This window comes from Priceomyces carsonii (assembly GCF_900007245.1).
Source record: "Priceomyces carsonii strain CBS4050 genome assembly, scaffold: Debaryomyces_carsonii_scaffold_3, whole genome shotgun sequence".
Classification (NCBI taxonomy): domain Eukaryota; kingdom Fungi; phylum Ascomycota; class Pichiomycetes; order Serinales; family Debaryomycetaceae; genus Priceomyces; species Priceomyces carsonii.
In genome coordinates, this window is record NW_026946676.1 from 614,997 (window position 1) to 634,982 (window position 19,986).

The 19,986-nt window shown below is 37.1% G+C and overlaps 12 protein-coding genes across 12 annotated transcripts; 7 read left to right on the forward strand and 5 right to left on the reverse strand.

Moving 5' to 3' along the window:
- Nucleotides 1–35: 35 nt before the first annotated feature.
- PRCAT00002837001 (uncharacterized protein) lies at nucleotides 36–1,274 on the reverse strand (the record flags this gene model as incomplete). The annotated part of the gene is made up of 1 exon (XM_062952724.1): nucleotides 36–1,274. The coding sequence occupies one exon, from the start codon at nucleotides 1,272–1,274 to the stop codon at nucleotides 36–38; it is 1,239 nt and encodes a 412-aa protein (XP_062809598.1).
- A 517-nt stretch (nucleotides 1,275–1,791) lies between these two features.
- ADK1 (adenylate kinase) lies at nucleotides 1,792–2,541 on the forward strand (the record flags this gene model as incomplete). Its single annotated transcript, XM_062952725.1, has 1 exon — nucleotides 1,792–2,541. One exon carries the CDS (start codon nucleotides 1,792–1,794, stop codon nucleotides 2,539–2,541), a length of 750 nt encoding a protein of 249 aa, XP_062809599.1.
- A 55-nt stretch (nucleotides 2,542–2,596) lies between these two features.
- Nucleotides 2,597–4,156, reverse strand: PRCAT00002839001 (uncharacterized protein; the record flags this gene model as incomplete). Its single annotated transcript, XM_062952726.1, has 1 exon — nucleotides 2,597–4,156. One exon carries the CDS (start codon nucleotides 4,154–4,156, stop codon nucleotides 2,597–2,599), a length of 1,560 nt encoding a protein of 519 aa, XP_062809600.1.
- Nucleotides 4,157–4,435: 279 nt separating this feature from the next.
- Nucleotides 4,436–5,338, forward strand: YHM1 (Yhm1p; the record flags this gene model as incomplete). Its single annotated transcript, XM_062952727.1, has 1 exon — nucleotides 4,436–5,338. One exon carries the CDS (start codon nucleotides 4,436–4,438, stop codon nucleotides 5,336–5,338), a length of 903 nt encoding a protein of 300 aa, XP_062809601.1.
- Nucleotides 5,339–5,646: 308 nt separating this feature from the next.
- PRCAT00002841001 (uncharacterized protein) lies at nucleotides 5,647–5,844 on the forward strand (the record flags this gene model as incomplete). Its single annotated transcript, XM_062952728.1, has 1 exon — nucleotides 5,647–5,844. One exon carries the CDS (start codon nucleotides 5,647–5,649, stop codon nucleotides 5,842–5,844), a length of 198 nt encoding a protein of 65 aa, XP_062809602.1.
- Nucleotides 5,845–5,965: 121 nt separating this feature from the next.
- On the reverse strand, nucleotides 5,966–7,765 carry PRCAT00002842001 (uncharacterized protein; the record flags this gene model as incomplete). The annotated part of the gene is made up of 2 exons (XM_062952729.1): nucleotides 5,966–7,560; nucleotides 7,741–7,765. 2 exons carry the CDS (start codon nucleotides 7,763–7,765, stop codon nucleotides 5,966–5,968), a joined length of 1,620 nt encoding a protein of 539 aa, XP_062809603.1.
- Nucleotides 7,766–9,499: 1,734 nt separating this feature from the next.
- Nucleotides 9,500–9,955, forward strand: PRCAT00002844001 (uncharacterized protein; the record flags this gene model as incomplete). The annotated part of the gene is made up of 1 exon (XM_062952730.1): nucleotides 9,500–9,955. The coding sequence occupies one exon, from the start codon at nucleotides 9,500–9,502 to the stop codon at nucleotides 9,953–9,955; it is 456 nt and encodes a 151-aa protein (XP_062809604.1).
- Nucleotides 9,956–10,289: 334 nt separating this feature from the next.
- PRCAT00002845001 (T6SS phospholipase effector Tle1-like catalytic domain-containing protein) lies at nucleotides 10,290–10,793 on the forward strand (the record flags this gene model as incomplete). The annotated part of the gene is made up of 1 exon (XM_062952731.1): nucleotides 10,290–10,793. The coding sequence occupies one exon, from the start codon at nucleotides 10,290–10,292 to the stop codon at nucleotides 10,791–10,793; it is 504 nt and encodes a 167-aa protein (XP_062809605.1).
- Nucleotides 10,794–10,798: 5 nt separating this feature from the next.
- Nucleotides 10,799–12,217, forward strand: PRCAT00002846001 (T6SS phospholipase effector Tle1-like catalytic domain-containing protein; the record flags this gene model as incomplete). The annotated part of the gene is made up of 1 exon (XM_062952733.1): nucleotides 10,799–12,217. The coding sequence occupies one exon, from the start codon at nucleotides 10,799–10,801 to the stop codon at nucleotides 12,215–12,217; it is 1,419 nt and encodes a 472-aa protein (XP_062809606.1).
- A 237-nt stretch (nucleotides 12,218–12,454) lies between these two features.
- Nucleotides 12,455–13,274, reverse strand: RIP1 (ubiquinol--cytochrome-c reductase catalytic subunit; the record flags this gene model as incomplete). Its single annotated transcript, XM_062952734.1, has 2 exons — nucleotides 12,455–13,050; nucleotides 13,226–13,274. The coding sequence occupies 2 exons, from the start codon at nucleotides 13,272–13,274 to the stop codon at nucleotides 12,455–12,457; spliced, it is 645 nt and encodes a 214-aa protein (XP_062809607.1).
- A 200-nt stretch (nucleotides 13,275–13,474) lies between these two features.
- PRCAT00002849001 (putative E3 ubiquitin-protein ligase) lies at nucleotides 13,475–16,153 on the reverse strand (the record flags this gene model as incomplete). Its single annotated transcript, XM_062952735.1, has 1 exon — nucleotides 13,475–16,153. The coding sequence occupies one exon, from the start codon at nucleotides 16,151–16,153 to the stop codon at nucleotides 13,475–13,477; it is 2,679 nt and encodes an 892-aa protein (XP_062809608.1).
- A 267-nt stretch (nucleotides 16,154–16,420) lies between these two features.
- On the forward strand, nucleotides 16,421–19,909 carry PRCAT00002850001 (uncharacterized protein; the record flags this gene model as incomplete). Its single annotated transcript, XM_062952736.1, has 1 exon — nucleotides 16,421–19,909. The coding sequence occupies one exon, from the start codon at nucleotides 16,421–16,423 to the stop codon at nucleotides 19,907–19,909; it is 3,489 nt and encodes a 1,162-aa protein (XP_062809609.1).
- Between the last annotated feature and the right edge of the window lie 77 nt (nucleotides 19,910–19,986).

The window sequence follows — 19,986 nt, forward strand, 5'->3', positions numbered from 1 at the left end:
ATAGATGTTTAATATATGAACATATAAATAATATTTCAAAGAGTCTTGTTCAAAAATTCGATAATTCTATACAAACCAAAGAACTCCGTTTTGTCTACATCTTCTAAACTTTTAACCTTCTTTGCTTTGACTTTACTTAACAAATGATTTTCAAAGAACATTGAGGCGTCATGAACACCCCAAGGTTCCACAAATAATGAAAAATTGCAATGCTTAGGATTGTTGACTCTATGGTATTCCATTTTCTTACTTATTTTGTTGTCTGAGTCCCCATAGTGATAAGTAGAATAGTAAGGTACCTCGAGAGCTAATTCAGCAAACTCCAAAATATCATCTCTGAAGCTTTCATCCTCCCCGCAAATAAGAATTACATCATATTCTGGCAAATTCAAGGTAGGAATATGTACCCAGTCATCCTTTAATCTCTTCCCAGAGGTTAGCGGAGATACTTTGACATCTGTCTCTTTACAGCTGCCAATAATTTGATGTTTCTTATGTTCTGTTTCAAAGCTTTTGAATCTAATCATGTCGAATGAATCACTGTCATAAAATGAGCGTCCAGGAACATTCTGATCACTATTTGGAGTAATATTAACCCAAGGGCTCACAAGGACTAATTTTGTTGGATAACGTTCCTTTGGCGCAGACAAGCTCTTCAAATACTGTAAATAACAAATAGAGAGATTACCTCCTGCAGAATCACCCATTAATATGATGTTGCTGTTGCCATCTTCTCCAGTTAATTTCGAATACGTCTCATGCAACTGGGTCATTTGAACTGGAAATGTATGGCCTGCGCTTGCAAGTTTATAATCAAGCACGAGGACAGAAAGTTTCTCCCGTTTAGAAGGTTCAAGCAAGCTGTAAATACTCAACACTGATTCAAGTTGTTGGGGCTGGGTCTCCAAAAAGAAGCCTCCTCCATGGATGTATATGATTATTGGGTCGCTGGGAGATCTACGTGATTGCCTCACCAACCAAATGCTATTTCTGTCATATCTCTTTCCGTAGCCAGGAAGCTTCGAAGTTAAAGCTCGGAATCGCAATCCGACACTTGAGATTAAAAATTTAGTTGAAAATGGAGACACGTAGTAGGAGTCGCTCACGTCAAGTGATAAAGCAAGCCTGAAAGTCGTCATTTTCAAACATTGTAATAAACTGTTAGAGAGTTTTCTGTATGTTATTGTGCCTAAGTAAAACTTAATTAAAGTGACCAACAAGAGAAAAGGAAGTGAAAGAAGCTTTCCCAATCCATCAAACAGAATCATTTTCATATTTAAGTTTTTCGGTTGTTGAGTTATCTCAATCTTTTGGTTTCAATTTCGCCAATCTTTTATAGACTTCAAACGATTACCTTTGAATTTGGATTCAACATCAGTTTTATGGAGCTCTAAATCCTTCATGTTTGAAATGGGGATCCACCCCTCTCAAGCTAGTTTCTTCAGAAGCCTTCATGTTGCAACAAGTGGAGCATGTGATAAAAAAGTATTGAAGCTCGGCAAGCAAAAAAGGTGCAAAAAAAAGATAGCGATCAATTGAAGCACGTGACACATCACGGGAGAATAACATGGAGATTAGCGACATCAAGTGCCTAGTCACGTTTTCGGCACTGGGTACCCAAAATTTCTTAACAGTCGTCCACTCAAAATGGGCGATTTGGGTGCGCGATCCAACGACGAAGTCTGGGGACTAGAAACACTTGATTATTTAGCCAACTTAGTAAAGTTGATTCACATTTAGCATTGATATATTATCAACCCATCTCGGATTAATAGTATCACTTCACTTATCATGTCAATGGAAGATATTAAGGCTACCGTCAAGAAGTTACAGGACAGGATTGTGTACTTGGAAGAAAAGGCAGGGATTGTGCCGTCTGTTCCTAAATCCATCAGAATGGTCTTGATTGGTCCTCCAGGTGCTGGAAAAGGAACTCAAGCGCCCAACTTGAAGGAAAAGTTCTGTGCTTGTCACTTGGCTACTGGTGACATGTTGAGAGCACAAGTCGCAGCCAAGACAAAGCTTGGAACTGAAGCTAAGAAGATTATGGACCAAGGTGGTCTAGTTTCCGATGAGATAATGATTGGTATGATTCAATCAGAATTGGAAAACAACAAGGAATGTAAGAGCGGTTTCATTTTGGATGGTTTCCCAAGAACCATTCCTCAAGCTGAAAAATTAGACTCCATGTTGGAGGAAAGAAAAACTCCTTTGGAGAATGCTGTTGAGCTCAAAATCGATGATGAGCTCCTCGTTGCCAGGATCACCGGCAGATTAGTTCACCCAGCTTCAGGAAGATCATACCACAAGCTCTTTAATCCTCCAAAGAAGGATATGATAGATGATGTGACTGGTGAGCCATTGGTGCAAAGATCCGACGACAATGAGGACGCATTGAAGAAGAGATTGGTCACGTATCACAAACAGACAGAACCCATTGTTCAGTACTATCAAAAAACAGGTATTTGGAGCGGTGTTGATGCTTCTCAGAAGCCCGCAAAAGTCTGGGATGACATCTTGAAGTGTTTAGGACAAAAGTAGTATATAGTGAAAGAAAAGTTCCTTACATGTATTTACTATTTATTCAATCTTGTAATTATGTTTTTTCCCTCTTGAGGGACGAATGTAAGTCATTATCAGCGCTTCTCTTCCTATTAGCTTCATTAAAGCAACTAGCGTGGAAAATTTTACGACTATTTTTATTTTCTCCAGGAGCTCTAATACAATCAAGCCAGCACCACTCCCCAAGTTCATCATTGTAAGTAGCCTTAACTTGTTCACGACAAATTTGACATTGATTTACCATGTTTGTTTCAGAAGATGATACGATAACATATGGCCTAGGACTATTTTCGGTTTGTTTAGCTATCGAATCCTGACCTGTATTCTTGGATACGGTTGTTGAATATTCCAAGAGATTCTCATCTTTGAACTTCACCCAATCGTAATCATCCAAGTACCAATTTCTTGCTTGAACATTAGAGGAATTGCTAGATAATTTTTTATTAACCCTAAAGTGCCAGTCTAAATGCAATCTCTTCCTTGTGGCACCCATTTCATCTGTTGTGAATCTCTTACCACATATGCCACATTTAGAAGGTTTTTTATCATATAATAAAGAAAGCGAGCTAGCAGGTACATTGTTACTAACAAAAGACTGAAGATCCTTGCTGCTTTGAACCTGTATTTTTGCCAATTCTTCGACTTTACTTTGTTCATAAGCGGACCGTGGGATTCCATTATTAATTAGGGTAGAATTAACTAAAATATCTTGTAAATCGTTCGTAGAAGGTAGCTGATTACTTGGCGGCTCAAATTTGACTTTCGGGAAAACTAGTTCATATGTAGGCCTGGAACCAGCTATCAAAGATTGATCTACCTTAACCAATCCGGATGCAATCAAAATCGGGAACACCTCATTAGCTTTATTACTGACGGGTTTAGGTGGTATAGGGGGTAAATGTACTGGACTAGGTGCTGCAACAGAAGACGGTACTATCGTATTATTGTTTAGCTCCTGTTGCTTTATAGCATTTAGTTGCTGTTGAACAGCTTGTAATTCATTAGCTCTCATGGGCTGGCTTATTAATAGGTCTCTTAGTTGGTTTAATGCTTTAAATCGATCTTTAAGCTTAGGATCATTGCTATGAACAAGTTTTTTCTGAAATATTGGGATCAAAGTGTTTATGTCATCAATCAACGATATTTTGGTCAAGTTATTAGTATTATTTGAGTAACCTGCCTGATTTAAGAAATTTTGTATCTTATCCAATTGACTTTTAGGAAACAAGGGACTATCAGAGCCCTTGCTTTTTGTGATTTTCCAGATCTCAAAGATTTTGATAAGTTTTTGTCTTGTCTGTTCATTAACTAACATAAATACATGACTAAATAACTTAAAAATATCGTCCCCAACCAAGATATTATAAGGCTCGCCGCCATATTTACAAACTGAGTCCAATAAATATAAAGCAAACAATTTGTGTTCAGGGATACATTTAAGAATTCTTGTAGTTATGGCATTCATTATTCCATCTGCAACATTGGTATTTTCTTGCGCTATTGTAGTCAAGTTTTCGATTATCGGACGGGAGTTGAAAGTCAACTCATTTAAGCTAAGAGCATAGTCTTCAACTATAGCTGAATCTGATACCATACTTGCGCTGATAGTCTGTGACAATAACCCCAACTATTTTCTCGACAAACAAAGTTGATTGTGCGTGGATTTTCCTGTCTTATGAATCGAAATTTTCTTGTTCTTTATTATCAAGATTGTAAAGTATTTGATAGTTGAAAATTTGAACGATCCCAATTTGGTAGTCCACGTGAAATTCTCCTTTTTAGCGCGGTGTGAAAATTTTTGAATCCTCATGAATCAACCTCATTTTGGACGATAGATCCAGGTGAACATATAGAGCCAAAGAAAGAATAGAAGATGTCACCAGCTCACACGGATACTAAACAGTCTGGAGCAGCCAGAGTATTTGGATCTGCAAGTGCAGGGATATGTGAGATCGCCGTCTTTCACCCGGTGGATACCATTACCAAGAGATTGATGTCAAACCAAGGAAAGATTACATCTGCTAGCCAATTAAACACGGTTATCTTTAGAGAGCACGCATCAAAAGCATTATCATCTAGGTTATTCACCTTGTTTCCAGGATTGGGTTATGCCGCATGCTACAAAATTTTGCAAAGAGTCTACAAGTATGGAGGTCAACCGTTTGCAAATGAGTTCTTAACTAAGAATTTCAGAGACAATTACGAGGCTTGGTTTGGTCCTAAAACTGGTAAGGCCTTGTTATCTGCTAGTGCAGGATCTTTGATTGGTATTGGGGAGGTTGTTTTATTACCGTTGGATGTTTTAAAAATCAAGCGTCAAACTAATCCTGAATCTTTTCGTGGTAGAGGTTTCATTAAAGTGTTGAGAGATGAAGGCTTTGGTTTGTATAGAGGTTGGGGCTGGACTGCGGCTAGAAATGCACCTGGATCATTTGCATTGTTTGGAGGTAATTCATTTGCAAAGGAATACATCTTTGGTTTGAAGGATTATTCTACAGCAACATGGACTCAAAATTTTATCACTTCGATCTTCGGTGCCTCTGCTTCATTAATTGTGTCTGCTCCTCTTGATGTGATCAAAACAAGGATTCAAAACAGGAACTTCGACAATCCGGAATCGGGTTTTACAATTTTAAAGAATATGGCTAAAAACGAAGGGATAACATCCTTTTTCAAGGGTTTAACTCCTAAGTTGTTGACAACTGGCCCAAAATTAGTTTTTTCGTTTGCCTTAGCTCAAACTTTGATTCCTGCTTTTGATAAACTTATTAGGTAGATCTTGTAATACCACATAGCTGTATATAGTGTATTCCAATTTTTATTCCATTTTATCGGGAATTACCCTTTTAGGCAGTTTATCGGTGTTTACTCTATTTAAAGAAAGGACGACCTCTTTGTCAGCAGGAATTTATATGACCTAAATTTTGCACCTCTCGACTTTTTAAACGTGGTTTATACTTATATGAATCCATCTTTAAGCCATCTATGATATAACATCGGAGACGTCAAATTGTGGTCTTTTACATTCTTAGATATATTACACTGTTGGGAGATAAGCCGACTATCTTCTTAACTTGACTTGTGATGAAGTTTATTTTTATTCTATACACGTTGAAAGTGAATTTGATACAAGTCCTTGTCAACAGTTGCAGAACTCATTCGATATCATTACAGTTTATTGACAGCTCAATTTTTGCTGCTACTACTGCTACTGACCCTCCTGGGGACTATGCAGATGCTGCTTTTATCGTTAATAATATTACTGATATTCCAGTGATATGACGAGATTAGCCGGATGAGTTGAAAACGTCTGCTCTATTAACGATTTCCTTTCTTATTTATTAAACGAATATTTATAGCTTCCCAATAATGTACATTAATTAAATTATCATACTACAATCAATTATGATTTATATAACTTTGCGTAGTAGTCTAAACCGAGTAGGGTTGGTAATTCCCTTTTCCAAAAGTCTCTACCTAGTATTTCGTCAAGCTCTGTTTCTGTCTTCTTGTTTTCCAACAAACACATTCTTAAAACTGCATCCTTCTTTGTCTGGTCTCTCTTCAACTTTTCGCTTGCTCTTTCTCTCAAGCCACCTGGAGTATTAGATATCTTCATCGCGTTTATCAATAAAGTCTTACAATTCTGCATTAACACTTTCTTGTTCTTCAAAGAGGGCTCATAAGAGTCAATCATACTTCTTTGTAGGTCAACGTCAGCCCTAGCGATCAAAATACTACTGACCTTCAGAATCAATTCACCTTGGCCTTCTGCTTTCCCACTTGGGAACTTCTGGACGTGAGCTAAATTTTCATTTAATAAATCTTGAGCAGCCTTAAAGTTCCTCGACATCTCTGAAAGCGCCCTCCAGAACACACTTGCTGACTGCTGGCTTATATGAGCTGTTTCTAAGCTCAAATCATTCCTATCTATAAAATTTTGTATATTGTCTGCAGCTGTCATGTACCTTTCACAAGTATTAGATAGCTCGGCTTGTTTCCACAAATTTAATATGTCATCCAAGCTAGATAAAAGCAAGCCTTTCCTGTACCTCATCTGGATTTCGAGTTCGGCATTTTGATCATCAGTTATTGATGATAACATTTCGGCATGCTTGTTGCTCAGGGTGTCAAAATTCTCCTTTATATCGACAGCAATTTTATCACACGTTCGTAAAAATTGATCTGTTTGTTCCAATGTGATACGAATTTGATCAGAAGTTGAAACATGCTCCAATATTGAGTTTATTAACTTATAAGCAGTAATCACAGATTCTAAAATATCTGGTGGCTGCAATACTTCCTCGCTCATGTATTCTTCTTCCCTCGAATCTCCCATTTCCCCTTTCGTTACATTTGTGTCTTCCAATATAGTAGGCCTGTCATCAATATTCTGAAGTTCACGGATAAAATTTTGTAGTTCTTCGACCTGCTTAGTTAGCAAGTGTTCTAGCAAATTTTGAGCCTTAGATTCTACCAGCATTATCTCGTCAAAGCTTAATTTATCATTGTCGTTTTCAATAACTTCAGTGTATACTTGAACACAATTGAACAAAAGATCAATTGGTGGACTGATGTGGTCGCGAGTAGCTACTTCTAAAGCTCGTTCATGGGCTACCACAATTTTAGGCAAGTCTTGAAGGACGGAGTTCTCCCCGCCTCTTATAGTTTCATCAATGTTTGTCAATTCACTTAGTACAACACCCTCTGAAGTTGAATATTGATTATAGACATGGAACAAGAGTCTCGATGCATTATAGTAGCTATCAAGATTATTAGTCGGTTGCACCGCTATTGATCGCAAGTAAGATTCGTAAGCCTTCTGATAAAATCTCAATGCTTTTGAGAGATCAGACCCTAGCCACCTGTCACCCGATTCTTCATCAATGGAGCCATTTTCCAAGTATTCCTCGGCGTTCGTCGGAACTCTGGAATTACTACACTCTTCCTTCGTCAGATTACGGACAGATTTCGCCAACTTCGAGTTCTTTTTATAAGCTTAATGGTTTTAGTATCAATTTAGTTAGAATTTGCACATTAGTTCTCACTTACAGTTCATCCGTTACTTTTCTTCTGTTCAGTTTGTTTAAGACAACCAAATATATGAAAGAAAAAAAAAATACCGATAGCGTGCCCTTAGTTTAGGTGTGAAAAAAAAAGAAAGTATCATTAGTGTACTTTCTTGACAGTCCGCATGAAGCATGGAGGATTGCTTGGATATACATTCGCTATCTGAGCTACCTCTGGCAGAAGAGGTAGGTGTTGAAACTCCAGAATTTTTTAAGGTTTCCCTTCCAGTTTATTGTTTATCCCTATTTCGAAGTCCTTCCTGGAAAAGAAGTGGACCAGGTTTTCTCGTTTTTACGGATTTTACTACTGTTAAAGATGCTGCAATAGCCTATACTGACTTGATATCACCTGCAGTTACAAGAGAGTACTATTTGGAGGATGGTTCAAGAGTTTATGATGTGGAAAAGTTAATGTCTATGAGTGTCTCAGCATTTAAGTTTACTTCAGTGAGTAGTGAACTAAAGAAGTCATTTGGGTTGAAGGGGCAAGATGTTGATTTTACTGATAAATATAAGTGTCATTTTGAGGACAAGGGGGTATTTGCAAGGGCCACATTTACGTTGAAGTCTTACAAAGGTAAATTGGAAAGCTCTTACGCGTCTTTAGCGATAATAAACTCAACGAACTTAAATCACCTATATCCGTCAACAAACCCAAAGGAACGCGGAAAATTAACGAAGTTACTAGAGAATTTTAGGAAAACGGCAAGTCCGTTCATATATGCAAGAGTTTGTGGTAGCTCAGATATACTTCGTATAATAGAGGGGGATATTGACGTTACGACTGATAAACAAATATTGGAACATAATAACAAACATGGTTTTTCCGAGAAGCATAATGTAATTGAAAGACCTAAAAAATTACAGAAAGTGCCCAATGGTATGAATCTTCTATACCACCAGCATGTTTCGGTTGATGATACCCAAGGACCCGTGAGCACTCAAACACAATGCAGTCAACGATTTGCACAAAGTCAAGCTCAGATCGAAAGCCAGAGTTCCTCATTACCATTTCTTGAAGATAAAGAATACAATCACGGTAGCGACTCCAAGTCCCCTCAGGAACTTGATATGGAGTCTCTAGATGGCTTTCTTATTAACAAAGTTAAGGTGGAACAAATATTATCGCTTCCGCTTGATGTGGCTATCGAGAAGAAGGATAAGATATACGCTGTTGATGCATATATAGTTGGTTGCTTGCCTTATAGTCCTTTTTTTGTTAAACCTTACAATAGAACTTTGAAAGCTACGAATTTTAAATTGGTTTTGAAGCTGCATCCTCAATCAGATGCCCACCTCCTCGTCGAATTTAATACGAATGATGAGATATGCCGCTTTCTACAAGTCTTGGAAATTGAAGAGGCTTTTGATCTTATGCAATCAATTAACCAGGTTTTTATAAAGGTTGCAGATAATCCAGCATTGCTCCATAAGAACTTGAAATTGAAATGCGAAGTATCAAGTTTCGGAGATCATTACCATCGCCCCTATTGGACATGTTTAAGTACTTTAAATGACATGTCACGACCATTCAGAAATTAAGGAGTCTTGGGATCATCATATATACATAGCCCGAACCGTTTACTCTAAAATTAGATCCGTTATCCTGTATTTAATACGAGCAAGGCTGAAACAAAGAAATGCCCAGCCTTGATTTAATCACAAAAGTCGCGTTACTTCGCCGCATCTGTAACAAATATATATGGGGTTTTACATTAATAAACCAATGTAATCTCTCCCTCAATATTTCTACTGAAAATAATTGCATTAATATTTCTTTAATTCAAATTCAATAAAAACAGACTGTTTCGCTTATTGAGAGATTAAACAGCTGCAAGTCACTTAAAACACAAAAAGAATCGAAAGAAATGTTGGTGCCAAAGAATTTAGATATATGTCCTAAACTATGGGCCAGGTCATTCACAGGAAACGTTACTTCCACTGCTGACGCTTTCAAGTCTTGGGATACTTGCATGGACAACCGTGCATGTAAAATTATTGCTATTGTTGGAATAGTTTTAGCAGGATTGCTTCTAATTTGGATATTATCATCAATTTTCCGATGCTGTGTCCTGGGCGTAACTTGTGTTCAAGCATTCTGTTGCTGTTGCGCAGGATGTGGCTCCCGTCGACCTCGTAGGAGTGACGAAGAAATGTATTATACTAATCCTAATATGTATGCCCACGGACCCCCTCTCCAACGGAGTCAACCTCAGAGAATGTATGAGCCTGCACTTGAAGTCGACGATGAAAGTAAAGAATATTACGAAAGAAAAAATCCATTTCAAGACACTTCAAGGACGTATAGAGGTAATACGTATTAGTCGGTATACGATTCTGGGGCTTTCAATTCATCTTGCTTAGTCATGAAATAGACAGTTAGCTTATTAAAATTTAGGTACACGATTGATTTAAGAATAACACAAAGTCATTTTTATGTATAAACTCTGTAACATTTTTGAAGGAGTGCGAGCTTAAAAACTTTGCAGCAATTCACGATTTTGTTCTGACTGCAAAAGTTATAAGACTGCATTGACAACCATTAAGTTCACATTACTTATGAAATATCAGTTTGCAACAGACAGCTTGATTTCATATATATGACGAAATATTACCACAAAAGAAGGAGACCTATCCTTAAAAGCTTTACATTCTAAAATGAATTTCATCGATTCTGTTGACATCAGATCACCTCTCATATCATTCAAAGGTAAAAACTTCGAACCAGCAAGCATTAATAGGGAGAGAAGTGACTCTTCTGTAAACTTGGTTTTATGCTTGGATGGAACCGAAAATGAATTTGGGTTGAAACCTTACACGAATGTCCTAAAACTATTTAGAATGTTAGACAAAGATACGGCCACACAGTTATGTTACTATCAACCAGGTGTTGGGGCCAAATTCAAGGCAGAGTCAACAGATATTCGGGAACCAAATTTCTTTCAATCTAAGCTTAGCAAAATAGGTAACAAATTTGATGCCATGTTTGCATTCACATTAGAAAGGCACGTTCTAGCAGCATACACATTCTTGATGAAGTTCTATCAAAAAGGGGATAAGATTTATATCATAGGTTTTAGGCAAGTAATACTATTTGAGATATGCATGAAAACACCACTAACAATTATCTCAGCCGTGGAAGTTTCACAGGTAGAGTTTTAGCAGGAATGATTGAACGAGTTGGACTATTAAACAATGGCCTAGAAGAGATGACGGCAACAGCGTGGGAGTTATATTCTAATTGGGAGTATGCTGGGCAACCTGCTCAGCAAGGGAGTGAGATATCTTTAAGCGACCAATTTAAGGAAACTTTTTCAAGAAAAGACGTTGATATTCATTTCATGGGACTATGGGACTCGGTTAACTCTGTTGGGATACTCAGGGATCGTTTGTTCCCATTCACAATAAGAAGTTCTATTGTCGAGCATGTGAGACATGCAGTAAGCATAGATGAAAGACGTGGAAAATACAAGCAAGTTTTGTTTCAACCATACAGTTACTTTCCAAACCTCTTCAATCTAGATTGCGAAGATTGTGAAGATTGTGAAGATATGGAAAGTGATCAGATGGAAACTTCCCTGGATACTAATAGTAACTCGCCACTATTAACGCATAATAGAATTAATCAAAATAAGAAAAGTTCTTTCTCTAGTATCGGTAAATTCCTATCTAATATTGTTAACAGTGTTAAAAAATCGAGACTTCCAAGTATACCATCTGAAGATGTTGTTGAATTGTTTTTTAGTGGCAGTCATAGCGACTGCGGAGGTGGTTGGCCGAAGGATCTAAATGGGCAGTATCTATCTGATATACCCTTGCGGTGGATCTTACTGGAAGCCATCAAATTTGGAATAAAATTCAAAGAAGGCTCAATACATGAATTCAATGAAAAACATCCTGTCACAGCTAGTCTATTTTCATGTCATCACGATTTACTTTCTACAAAGAGAGAACAACCAATGATGCACTATAGAGTAAGTATATTAGAACGTATCAAAAAGACGCTAAGGATAGGATCTAAAAATCGAAAATTAAATTTCCAGCAACTTGTACAACAAATTGAAATTGGTCCAAGAATTGATAAGAGCCCAAAATTGCCCGTAGTTCAGCCTCTGACACATTCAGAGGCCACGACACCAGTACCTTTACCTAAATTTACCATAAGGCTTTTTGATTCCAGGTGTGATGAGTACCTTTGGACATCACTTTTTTGGTGGCTAATTGAACTATTGCCAATTGGATATAAAATTGAAAATACTGATGGCAAGTGGAGAAGAGTCTATATTCCCAATTTTGGAAGACACCGGAAACTCCCTAAGAACGTCTCGTTACACTGGAGTGTATTTTATAGACTCAAATTCGTCGAAGACTATAACCCTAGAAATTTACCTAAAGATTTGGGATCAAAATTCCGGGATCTGATCAAAGACTTCAAAGACTTATTTAAAGAAGATGACATAGAAGGCTTGATCGAAGATTTAACCATCGAAAAGATAAAGACGGATAAGCATATAAACAAAAACAATATCTGGACAAAAACACCAGACGAGTTGAAGCCTTTGTTAGATAAGTTTCCTGATTTGTAGCCAAACATCTTACCTAGTTACGGTTAGATTCTTTTCGTCAAAAATATGTTTATTACTCTTTATATATAAATTTTTGGAAAAGGAGTACATACCGAGATCATCTTAGTGAATATTAAGAGCCAAATCCCTTTGATATAAGCTCTATGATTTCTATCTGTTTAAAAGGTCATTTTTCCAATTTTGATTGTAGTTTTCTGTTTCCATAAAATTCATGAAGTATATGCTGTACAGAAGATCTTAACCGACTAATAAAGTCAGGGCATCGGTGAAATCATAATGAGGAATCTCCAAATTCAATGGTGCTGGACCCTTTCTAATTCTTCCAGATATATCATAGTGAGAACCGTGGCAAGGACAGAACCATCCACCAAAATCACCAGCTTCACCAATAGGAACACAACCCAAATGAGTACAGATACCCAACATGACTAACCATTCTGGCTTCTTGACTCTTTCAGCATCGGTTTGTGGATCTCTCAATTTACTCACATCAACTTCGTTGGCTTCCTCAATTTCATCTGCAGTTCTATGTCTGATGAAGACGGGCTTACCTTGCCATTTTACAATCACATTTTTACCCTCTGGAATAGCAGCCAACTTCACTTCGACTTTGGCCATAGCCAAGACATCAGCAGATGCCGCCATGGATGACAAGAAAGCTTCGACGGTCGATTTGGCACCAGCGGCTGATAACAAACCCATGGAACCGACCATGAAATAAGTGAAGTTTCTACTCTTATCACTACCCTTTTCATTCAAGTAATTAGAATAATCAGGTTGTTGGTAGGTAGTTAATGCCTTTGTAGATGAGGATAAAGCTCTAAATGAAGTAGCTAAATATATGTTAGTCTAATAGATCAAATAAATAATATCACCCTGCTTTGTCTCACGCTAACTGAAGAATTAAGTTTTTGTTGTAGCAGTTCCCAATTACTCTACATTCTATTACTACTTAATCCTCTCATTTAGCACGGAATTTCGCAGAATTCTCCAATAGATGAAACATACCTTTTAATCCTCCTCCGACTCTCATAGATCTTAATGCGGCTGGAAACATCATTTACTTGTATATGTGTTGTAAGATATTCAGTTACACAAGTTTTTTTGCTTGTCAACAGTAGTACTTTTATTGAGTTAGTGTTTTATATAAAATGTAATGAAAAATTCATTTTGAATTTGTTTTATTGGCTGCGCCAAAAAATCGCATATACACGACTTGATACCAAAATGTTTAATAAAATATAATAAAATGCTACGCTACTTAATACCAAAACCTGAACTTTCATAAACTGCAACATTCAATTTAGTAGTTAATTTCAGCTTCGAGCTATAATCGAATAATGCCAATTCATTAAAACAGGTATGAGCTATTGGTAGCTTATTAGAGTCCTTTCCTATTCTGCTAAGTCTGAAAGTTAAGTTTTGCAAACCAGTGGCAGGCACCCTATCAGATCCTGTCACAAATATCAAGAACTTCTTATGGTAGCTAAATGAAGCAGATCTCAAAATTTCCCAGAACCATTGCACTAGGGGAGACGCGATGGCTTCGTTCCTATTTGGCCACCCTATATATTTCGTAACAGACATGAGAATATCGATGTCGATTCTTGTCTCACTGCTACCACATATTAACAAGTTTATCTCCTCTGGCAGAAATAGCGATAAAGCGTTACCACCAACTACATTATTAAATCCTCTAACAAACGTCAGTGCCTGACGAATGATTCCATCCCACAAAAAAAATTGCGAATATCTCTCAATATATTTGTCTCTATTGGCTGCCGTGACTGTTACATTGGAACCGTTCAGGATCAATTCTTGAGTATAATTTCTTCCAAAAAGATTAGAATAAGTAACTTCGAAAGTGAGATCCAATTCACTCAAAGTATCGTCGTCGAAATCTCTCAACTTATTCAAATTCGAAGCAGAATCAGGAAAGATTTGTTTGTAGTCCTCGAAATTAACGGTTTTCCCCAAAAGTAACTTGTATAAGGCCATTGGTAAGTTCAAATCCAAAATCGTAGAGTTATATATCGCAAGTCCTAAGACAACTCCAAAGAGATAGTACATTTCACTATTATCAATAGGCACGATATTGAACCATAATAAATTAGACCCTTCAATGCACGATAACATTCCTGCTTGTGGACTGAAAAGAGCCCTTGAAAGTAGAAGAAACCATTCCTTTTTCAACCCACCAGCGTCAATCCCCGGTTCGTCTATAAATTGTACTCTCAAACTCTTCTTCAAATTCTGTTGGTTCAATTGAATAGCCCTTAAAGAGTCTTGAACAATGAAGTCTCTTCTAACCTTCACTTTGAAATAAACATCAATAGCAACCTTTCGATCTAAAGAGTTGATAAATGCTTCCTCAGCTTTTCTTTCCATTTGTCGCCTTGCTTCATATTCGAGGACAGATATCTTAGCACCGAGAGAAACTAAAAATGGGTACAGACAGAAGAAGTATGAGGAGGAGTCAAACTGAGAGACTCCATGAATATACTCTATCACGGTCTGTATTTCCGGAACGTTAGATTGTGATTTTGCCGGTGAAGTCTTTGAAGTTTTCTTAGTGCTCTGCCATGAATCGAAATCCATTTTGATATTCACGAAATCCACTAACGAATTATAAAATGTGTGAATTGGAACTTTCTCATGTCTTATGGAATTTGCTCTTAGAAATGCTAATAAAACAATGGATGCAGATTTGATATGCCAATCACCACCATATTGGTGGACTTTAATCTTCGAGTCATTTCTCTTCTTACTACTAGTCCGCAGAGGTAATGATGTCCCAATGCTCTCAGCAACGGGTATGTTGAAAATACTACTTCTCCCTTCAGGTACCAGCTGCAATTCATCTTTGATCCTAAGACTTTCTATGTATTCATTATCAGAAGGATGTCCTCTGTTGGAGCTCGACGGCACTGCACTAGTAGACCTTCTTCTCAGCAACTCTGGGTTGTTCGCAATATAATAATACCTTTTTAATTGAAAAGTGATATACAAATTTATCAAATCGACTTTCTGTATAAATTCATCACCTGTCAATAAAGAGAACCAGCTCGTGATATAATTATCTGCAACAGTGCAACCTAAGTTAGCCATGAGCCCTAAGCATCTTTTCAATATATCATAACATAAGTTCTTTATTTCGGGGTCATCCACAATAGAATTATGGTTATTAACTAATGCTCGGCTGAGGAAGGGAATCTCAAATAAAACTAATATCCATATCAAATCTTTAGGACTATTGCTTGTTATGTAAACTCTTTTTAAGGATTCCGAAGCACTAGTCAAAGAATAATATAGAGGCCGTCTCGTTGGTAGTTTAGATAGTAGCTCAAAAGTTGCTCTAATGTCCTCTCTGTTTAAATTGAATTTCGAATAATGAAGATGCGTACTGCGCTTGTTAATTTTAAAAGAGTTATTTAGGCATTCTATGGATTTAAATGCCCCTAATAGGTAGTTCAGGAGAGGTTCAAATATTTCATGGGTAGATTTCGGCTGACCGTCTTCTGTCAAAGTGTTAGCGTTATCAAGGCAGTTATCAACCAACTTCTTTACATAGCGGTAAGAAAGAACATGCGGAAAGTCATCGCCCTTCTGTGAAGCTAGGCGCAGTTTCAGAACTGACTCGAGACTTGCTAACATGTTTGTTGTATTACAGACTGAGCACCTATACTTTCCTGCGTCGCTGGGGTAGGTCAATACTATTCCGCAACAGTGGCAACATCCTACGATTGTTTCTTTCTCTTCCAGTTCCTTGCTCTTTTTTTTCGTATTCTCTGTCCTTGAAGCCAGACTTTGTACTGCTGGTGCTGACTTTACAAGATCAAACCACCTCCAGGAAGATTTCGCTCCTGAATTACCTTCTTCCAAACGTTTATTCCTCGATTGAAAGTCAGCCGAAACACTGCTATACCTACGAACCATCGGCAATAGCGAACTAGGTATCACACATGCAAGAGCTTCAGTCTAAAAGTCCCTTAAATTTCTCCTGAAGTAATTGCCAGCCAATTCGTTAAAAAATTCTGTTGCTAATTTCCCTTTTAACATCAGTTACAGCCACAAATAGCTGCAATCTATAAATACATCATCGCACGACCATCGAATATCAGACTTCAGTTGAAAGGTTTGAAATCGGGAAGATATAATCGCTTCTTGAGATTACTAAATTCAGTAAATGGTTATGATTTTGTAATGGTCCATGTGATATCAGAGATCCGACTGCCTAAGAGCATCAATCACTCTGTTCTTGCTCAATTTTTTGTGGAAGATGAAGAATGCTTAGTGATTGCGAAGTTGAACCAGGTGGAGTTCTATGCGATAGAGGAGGATCCAAACGGTAAAATAATACTCTCGCTCAGAGACTCATTGAATATAAAGGTTTCAATTTTAGCTCTAGAGAAGATTAAGCTCGTAGGCTGGACTCGAGAAGTTGTTATCATCGTAACAGATACATTTAATTTGTTAGTCATAAGTTACGATGACCAACAATTTGTCAAAGTTGAAAATATAAAATTTGATGCAGGTGGACAACAGCAATTACTAGAAAAATCACCCATGATTGTGGTGGATCCTCTGAACCATCCATCATATTTCGTACTTCATCTTTTTCAAGGAGTTATCCAGCTATTTGTGGTACAGGACCCTACTGCTTCTACAAACAAGCGAATAAAACGAGGGGAGCAGCGTTTGTTTAAAATTAAGACGTTACCGATTGGAAGTATTGTAGTTCAAAAACTAGCATTATTGAAACAAGATATTAACTCATTGGCAATGTTGTACAGAGATTTCAATTTCAACTATTCGATTAGATACTATAAGATTGATACCAAGAAAATGATATTAACGCAAACGAAACAATTGGAAGAGTTCGAACTACCTCAGTCTAATATGGTCGCCCTTAATCAAGGAGGAATTATGGTCTTCAACTGTCTACATCTTTTTTACTTCCCAGGTCCTGGAATTGCACACTTAAATTTATCTGATAGCATTGATTCTTCAACAGTTTACAGTCCGGAAAAGGACGTAGTCACGAAGTCTATATCACAAGACTCGAATGATGTAGGCGTCTACGAAAGTTTTAATTCTTGTCTAGTAATAGATGACTCACGGATATTGGCAATTACAAATTCTGGAAAGACATATTTGATCTATATCAACATAGAGAAAAAAAGTAATACACTGGTTAAGGTAAATTCATTTAATATGATAAGTCTAGGAATGAGTACTATACCTAATAGTATCAACCATATCTCTAGAAACGTATTTTTCGTGTCATCAAGGTTATCGCAATCTATTTTATTTGAAATCTTGCCAAAGGCGCCTTTTATAAACATCAACCAGTTCTTTCCTTCCTCTCCTCCAGTTTTAGATATACAGTTCTCAAAGAAAAATGACAAAGTTTCTGCCTTTGTTTGTCAAGGAGGGTACGAAAGTGGTGAGTTTAGGAGATTACAACAAAATAAATTGGAATGCAGCCTTTTAAGTAATATGAATTGCTCCAGCGGTGAGTTTTTATCTGTTCTTAAAAATCAAAACTCGCTTACCATTAAAGTACTCCACGGTGAAGATGCTTTTACCTATTTGAAGGTCGATCTACCTACTTTTGCCTTATCTGTGATTCACGAGGTTCCTAAGGATATAATAGCTTCTGATTTCATAGATGGTCAAAATGTTGAGTTGGGTGCCTCAAAACTTGAGATTGGTGATAAAAGCTTTGTATATAATATAAATGAGGGCAATGTGCTGCAGGACGGCTCTATTATCTTCTTCACAGAGGACAGAGAATTAATAATGTTCAGAGGTCCTGTTTTCCTTCACCTGATTAAGATGCCATTGGAATTACAAATTGCAAGTTATGACTTGGTACTGTTAGGAAGCAATGAGGCAATGCTTTTAATAGCTTTTTGGGATGGTCACATTGAATTGCAAAGAATTTCCTCTGTAGCTAATGTGGTTATAGTGAACGATAAGTTGACACAAAGTGGCTCAATCTTCTCTTGTGCTCTCTCATATGGTAGCGATAACCTCAAAGAAATATGGGTACATGTGCTGACTTCCGAGGGATACTTTTTTCAGTCCTGCTATGATTGTGAAACAGGCAAATTAATTGACTTCAAAAAAAAAGAATACTGTTTCAATGGCTTGCCTATGAAAATAACAAAGAACACGGAAAATGAGATCATTTTATTCAATGGCAGATGTGCCAAATTTTCAAAATACAGTCCCTATTTAAAGTTTTATGAGATTTTTGAGTTGACTGATCTCGCAGATTTACGTGATGTTAAATTCTTGACCAAATCTGCATTTGTGACTATACTGGACAATGGAGACTTGAAAATTTACAAAATCCTGGACAAAAGCTCTGGTATTAGCGAACGTGCAATTTATTCAAATTCTCTCAATATTAAATCTAGCAATATTCCTAATAGTGACTATTCGGTTGTACTATCTGTTACACTTAGACCGCATCACTTAACAGAAGAGCTTCAAAAGTTCTCAAGCCTAAAACTTATTGATAATTTATCTATGAAAGAAGTCGATATTTTTGAATTTCCTCATGAGGAAGCTTGGGACCTAGTTGACTTAGTTCCTTTTTCACATTCAGAGATTATTCTTGCTTCCAGTGTAATTGAAAATGGATTCATTGCTTTATGTAATAGTTCCAACAAAAATGAGCTTGCTTTGTTATTCCACGTGAAAGACTCCAAAATCATACAGCTTCCTAAAGCAGATGTTGCAGGATTATCTAGTTCATCGGCTCTTTCATTACAATCTATCACTCCTGTCTATGAAGATAAACTCTCGTTCATCGTGTCAGGAAATATTTGCTTCGAGCTTACGTTACGGGGTGACTCAGATGTTTTAGAATGGGTTGCTTCTCCAAGTAGCTTCAAACCTCCGACTATCTCGTTAGGACTGTCATATCAGGGTAGTATTTTGGTGTTTGGTGACATGCTAAAAGGATTATTCGGTGGCATCACTAATGAAGATGACGACTTTTCTCAAGTGAGTATTAAAGAGCTCGATTGCGAACATGAACCGGACTTCTTGACCAGTTTTGACTTAATATCTAGCAAAGTGCAGAACAAAGTCCAGAAATTAGCTTATGGCGATTCTTTAGGGAACCTTGCATTACTCGAAATGAATACTGAAAAAAAAATCACTAAGACAAAGAATATTATGGCATGTAACATTGGAGACCAAATTAATGTTGTAAAGGCTATTCCCTCCTTCAATAGTGATAAGAAGGGTGACAGTGAAACCGTTTCAGAGATGGGCTTAACAAAACCAGAAGCAGTCATTGGAACTAGCAATGGGGCCATATACCTTCTAAGTAATCTTAATTATGATGATGACATAGAAGATATCCTACTTAGATGTCAGAGAGAATTACTTAGTATCACTAAAGGGGCAGAAAATGATTCTATTGGTATTCCGCTTGCCAGTGATTGGAGACTCTTACGGAGAACGGCTTCTGGAGAGTACATAACTAAAGGACAATTTGGTTTAATTGATGCTAGTTTGATTAAAAGATGGTTACTTTTCGATTATCTCGGTACAGTTGAGTCAAGAAATGAAAATATTCAGTATCAAATACCTAAACTGAAGCAAAAGCTCAAAACTTGCTATAAGTATAAGCACATGTTGCAAAGATTAATGTTAGAAGTTGATGGATTCTGAATGTTGATCATTCGCACGCACAATATTTATCGAAACATCAACAATTATATCCTATATAATTTTCAATAGAACAATAC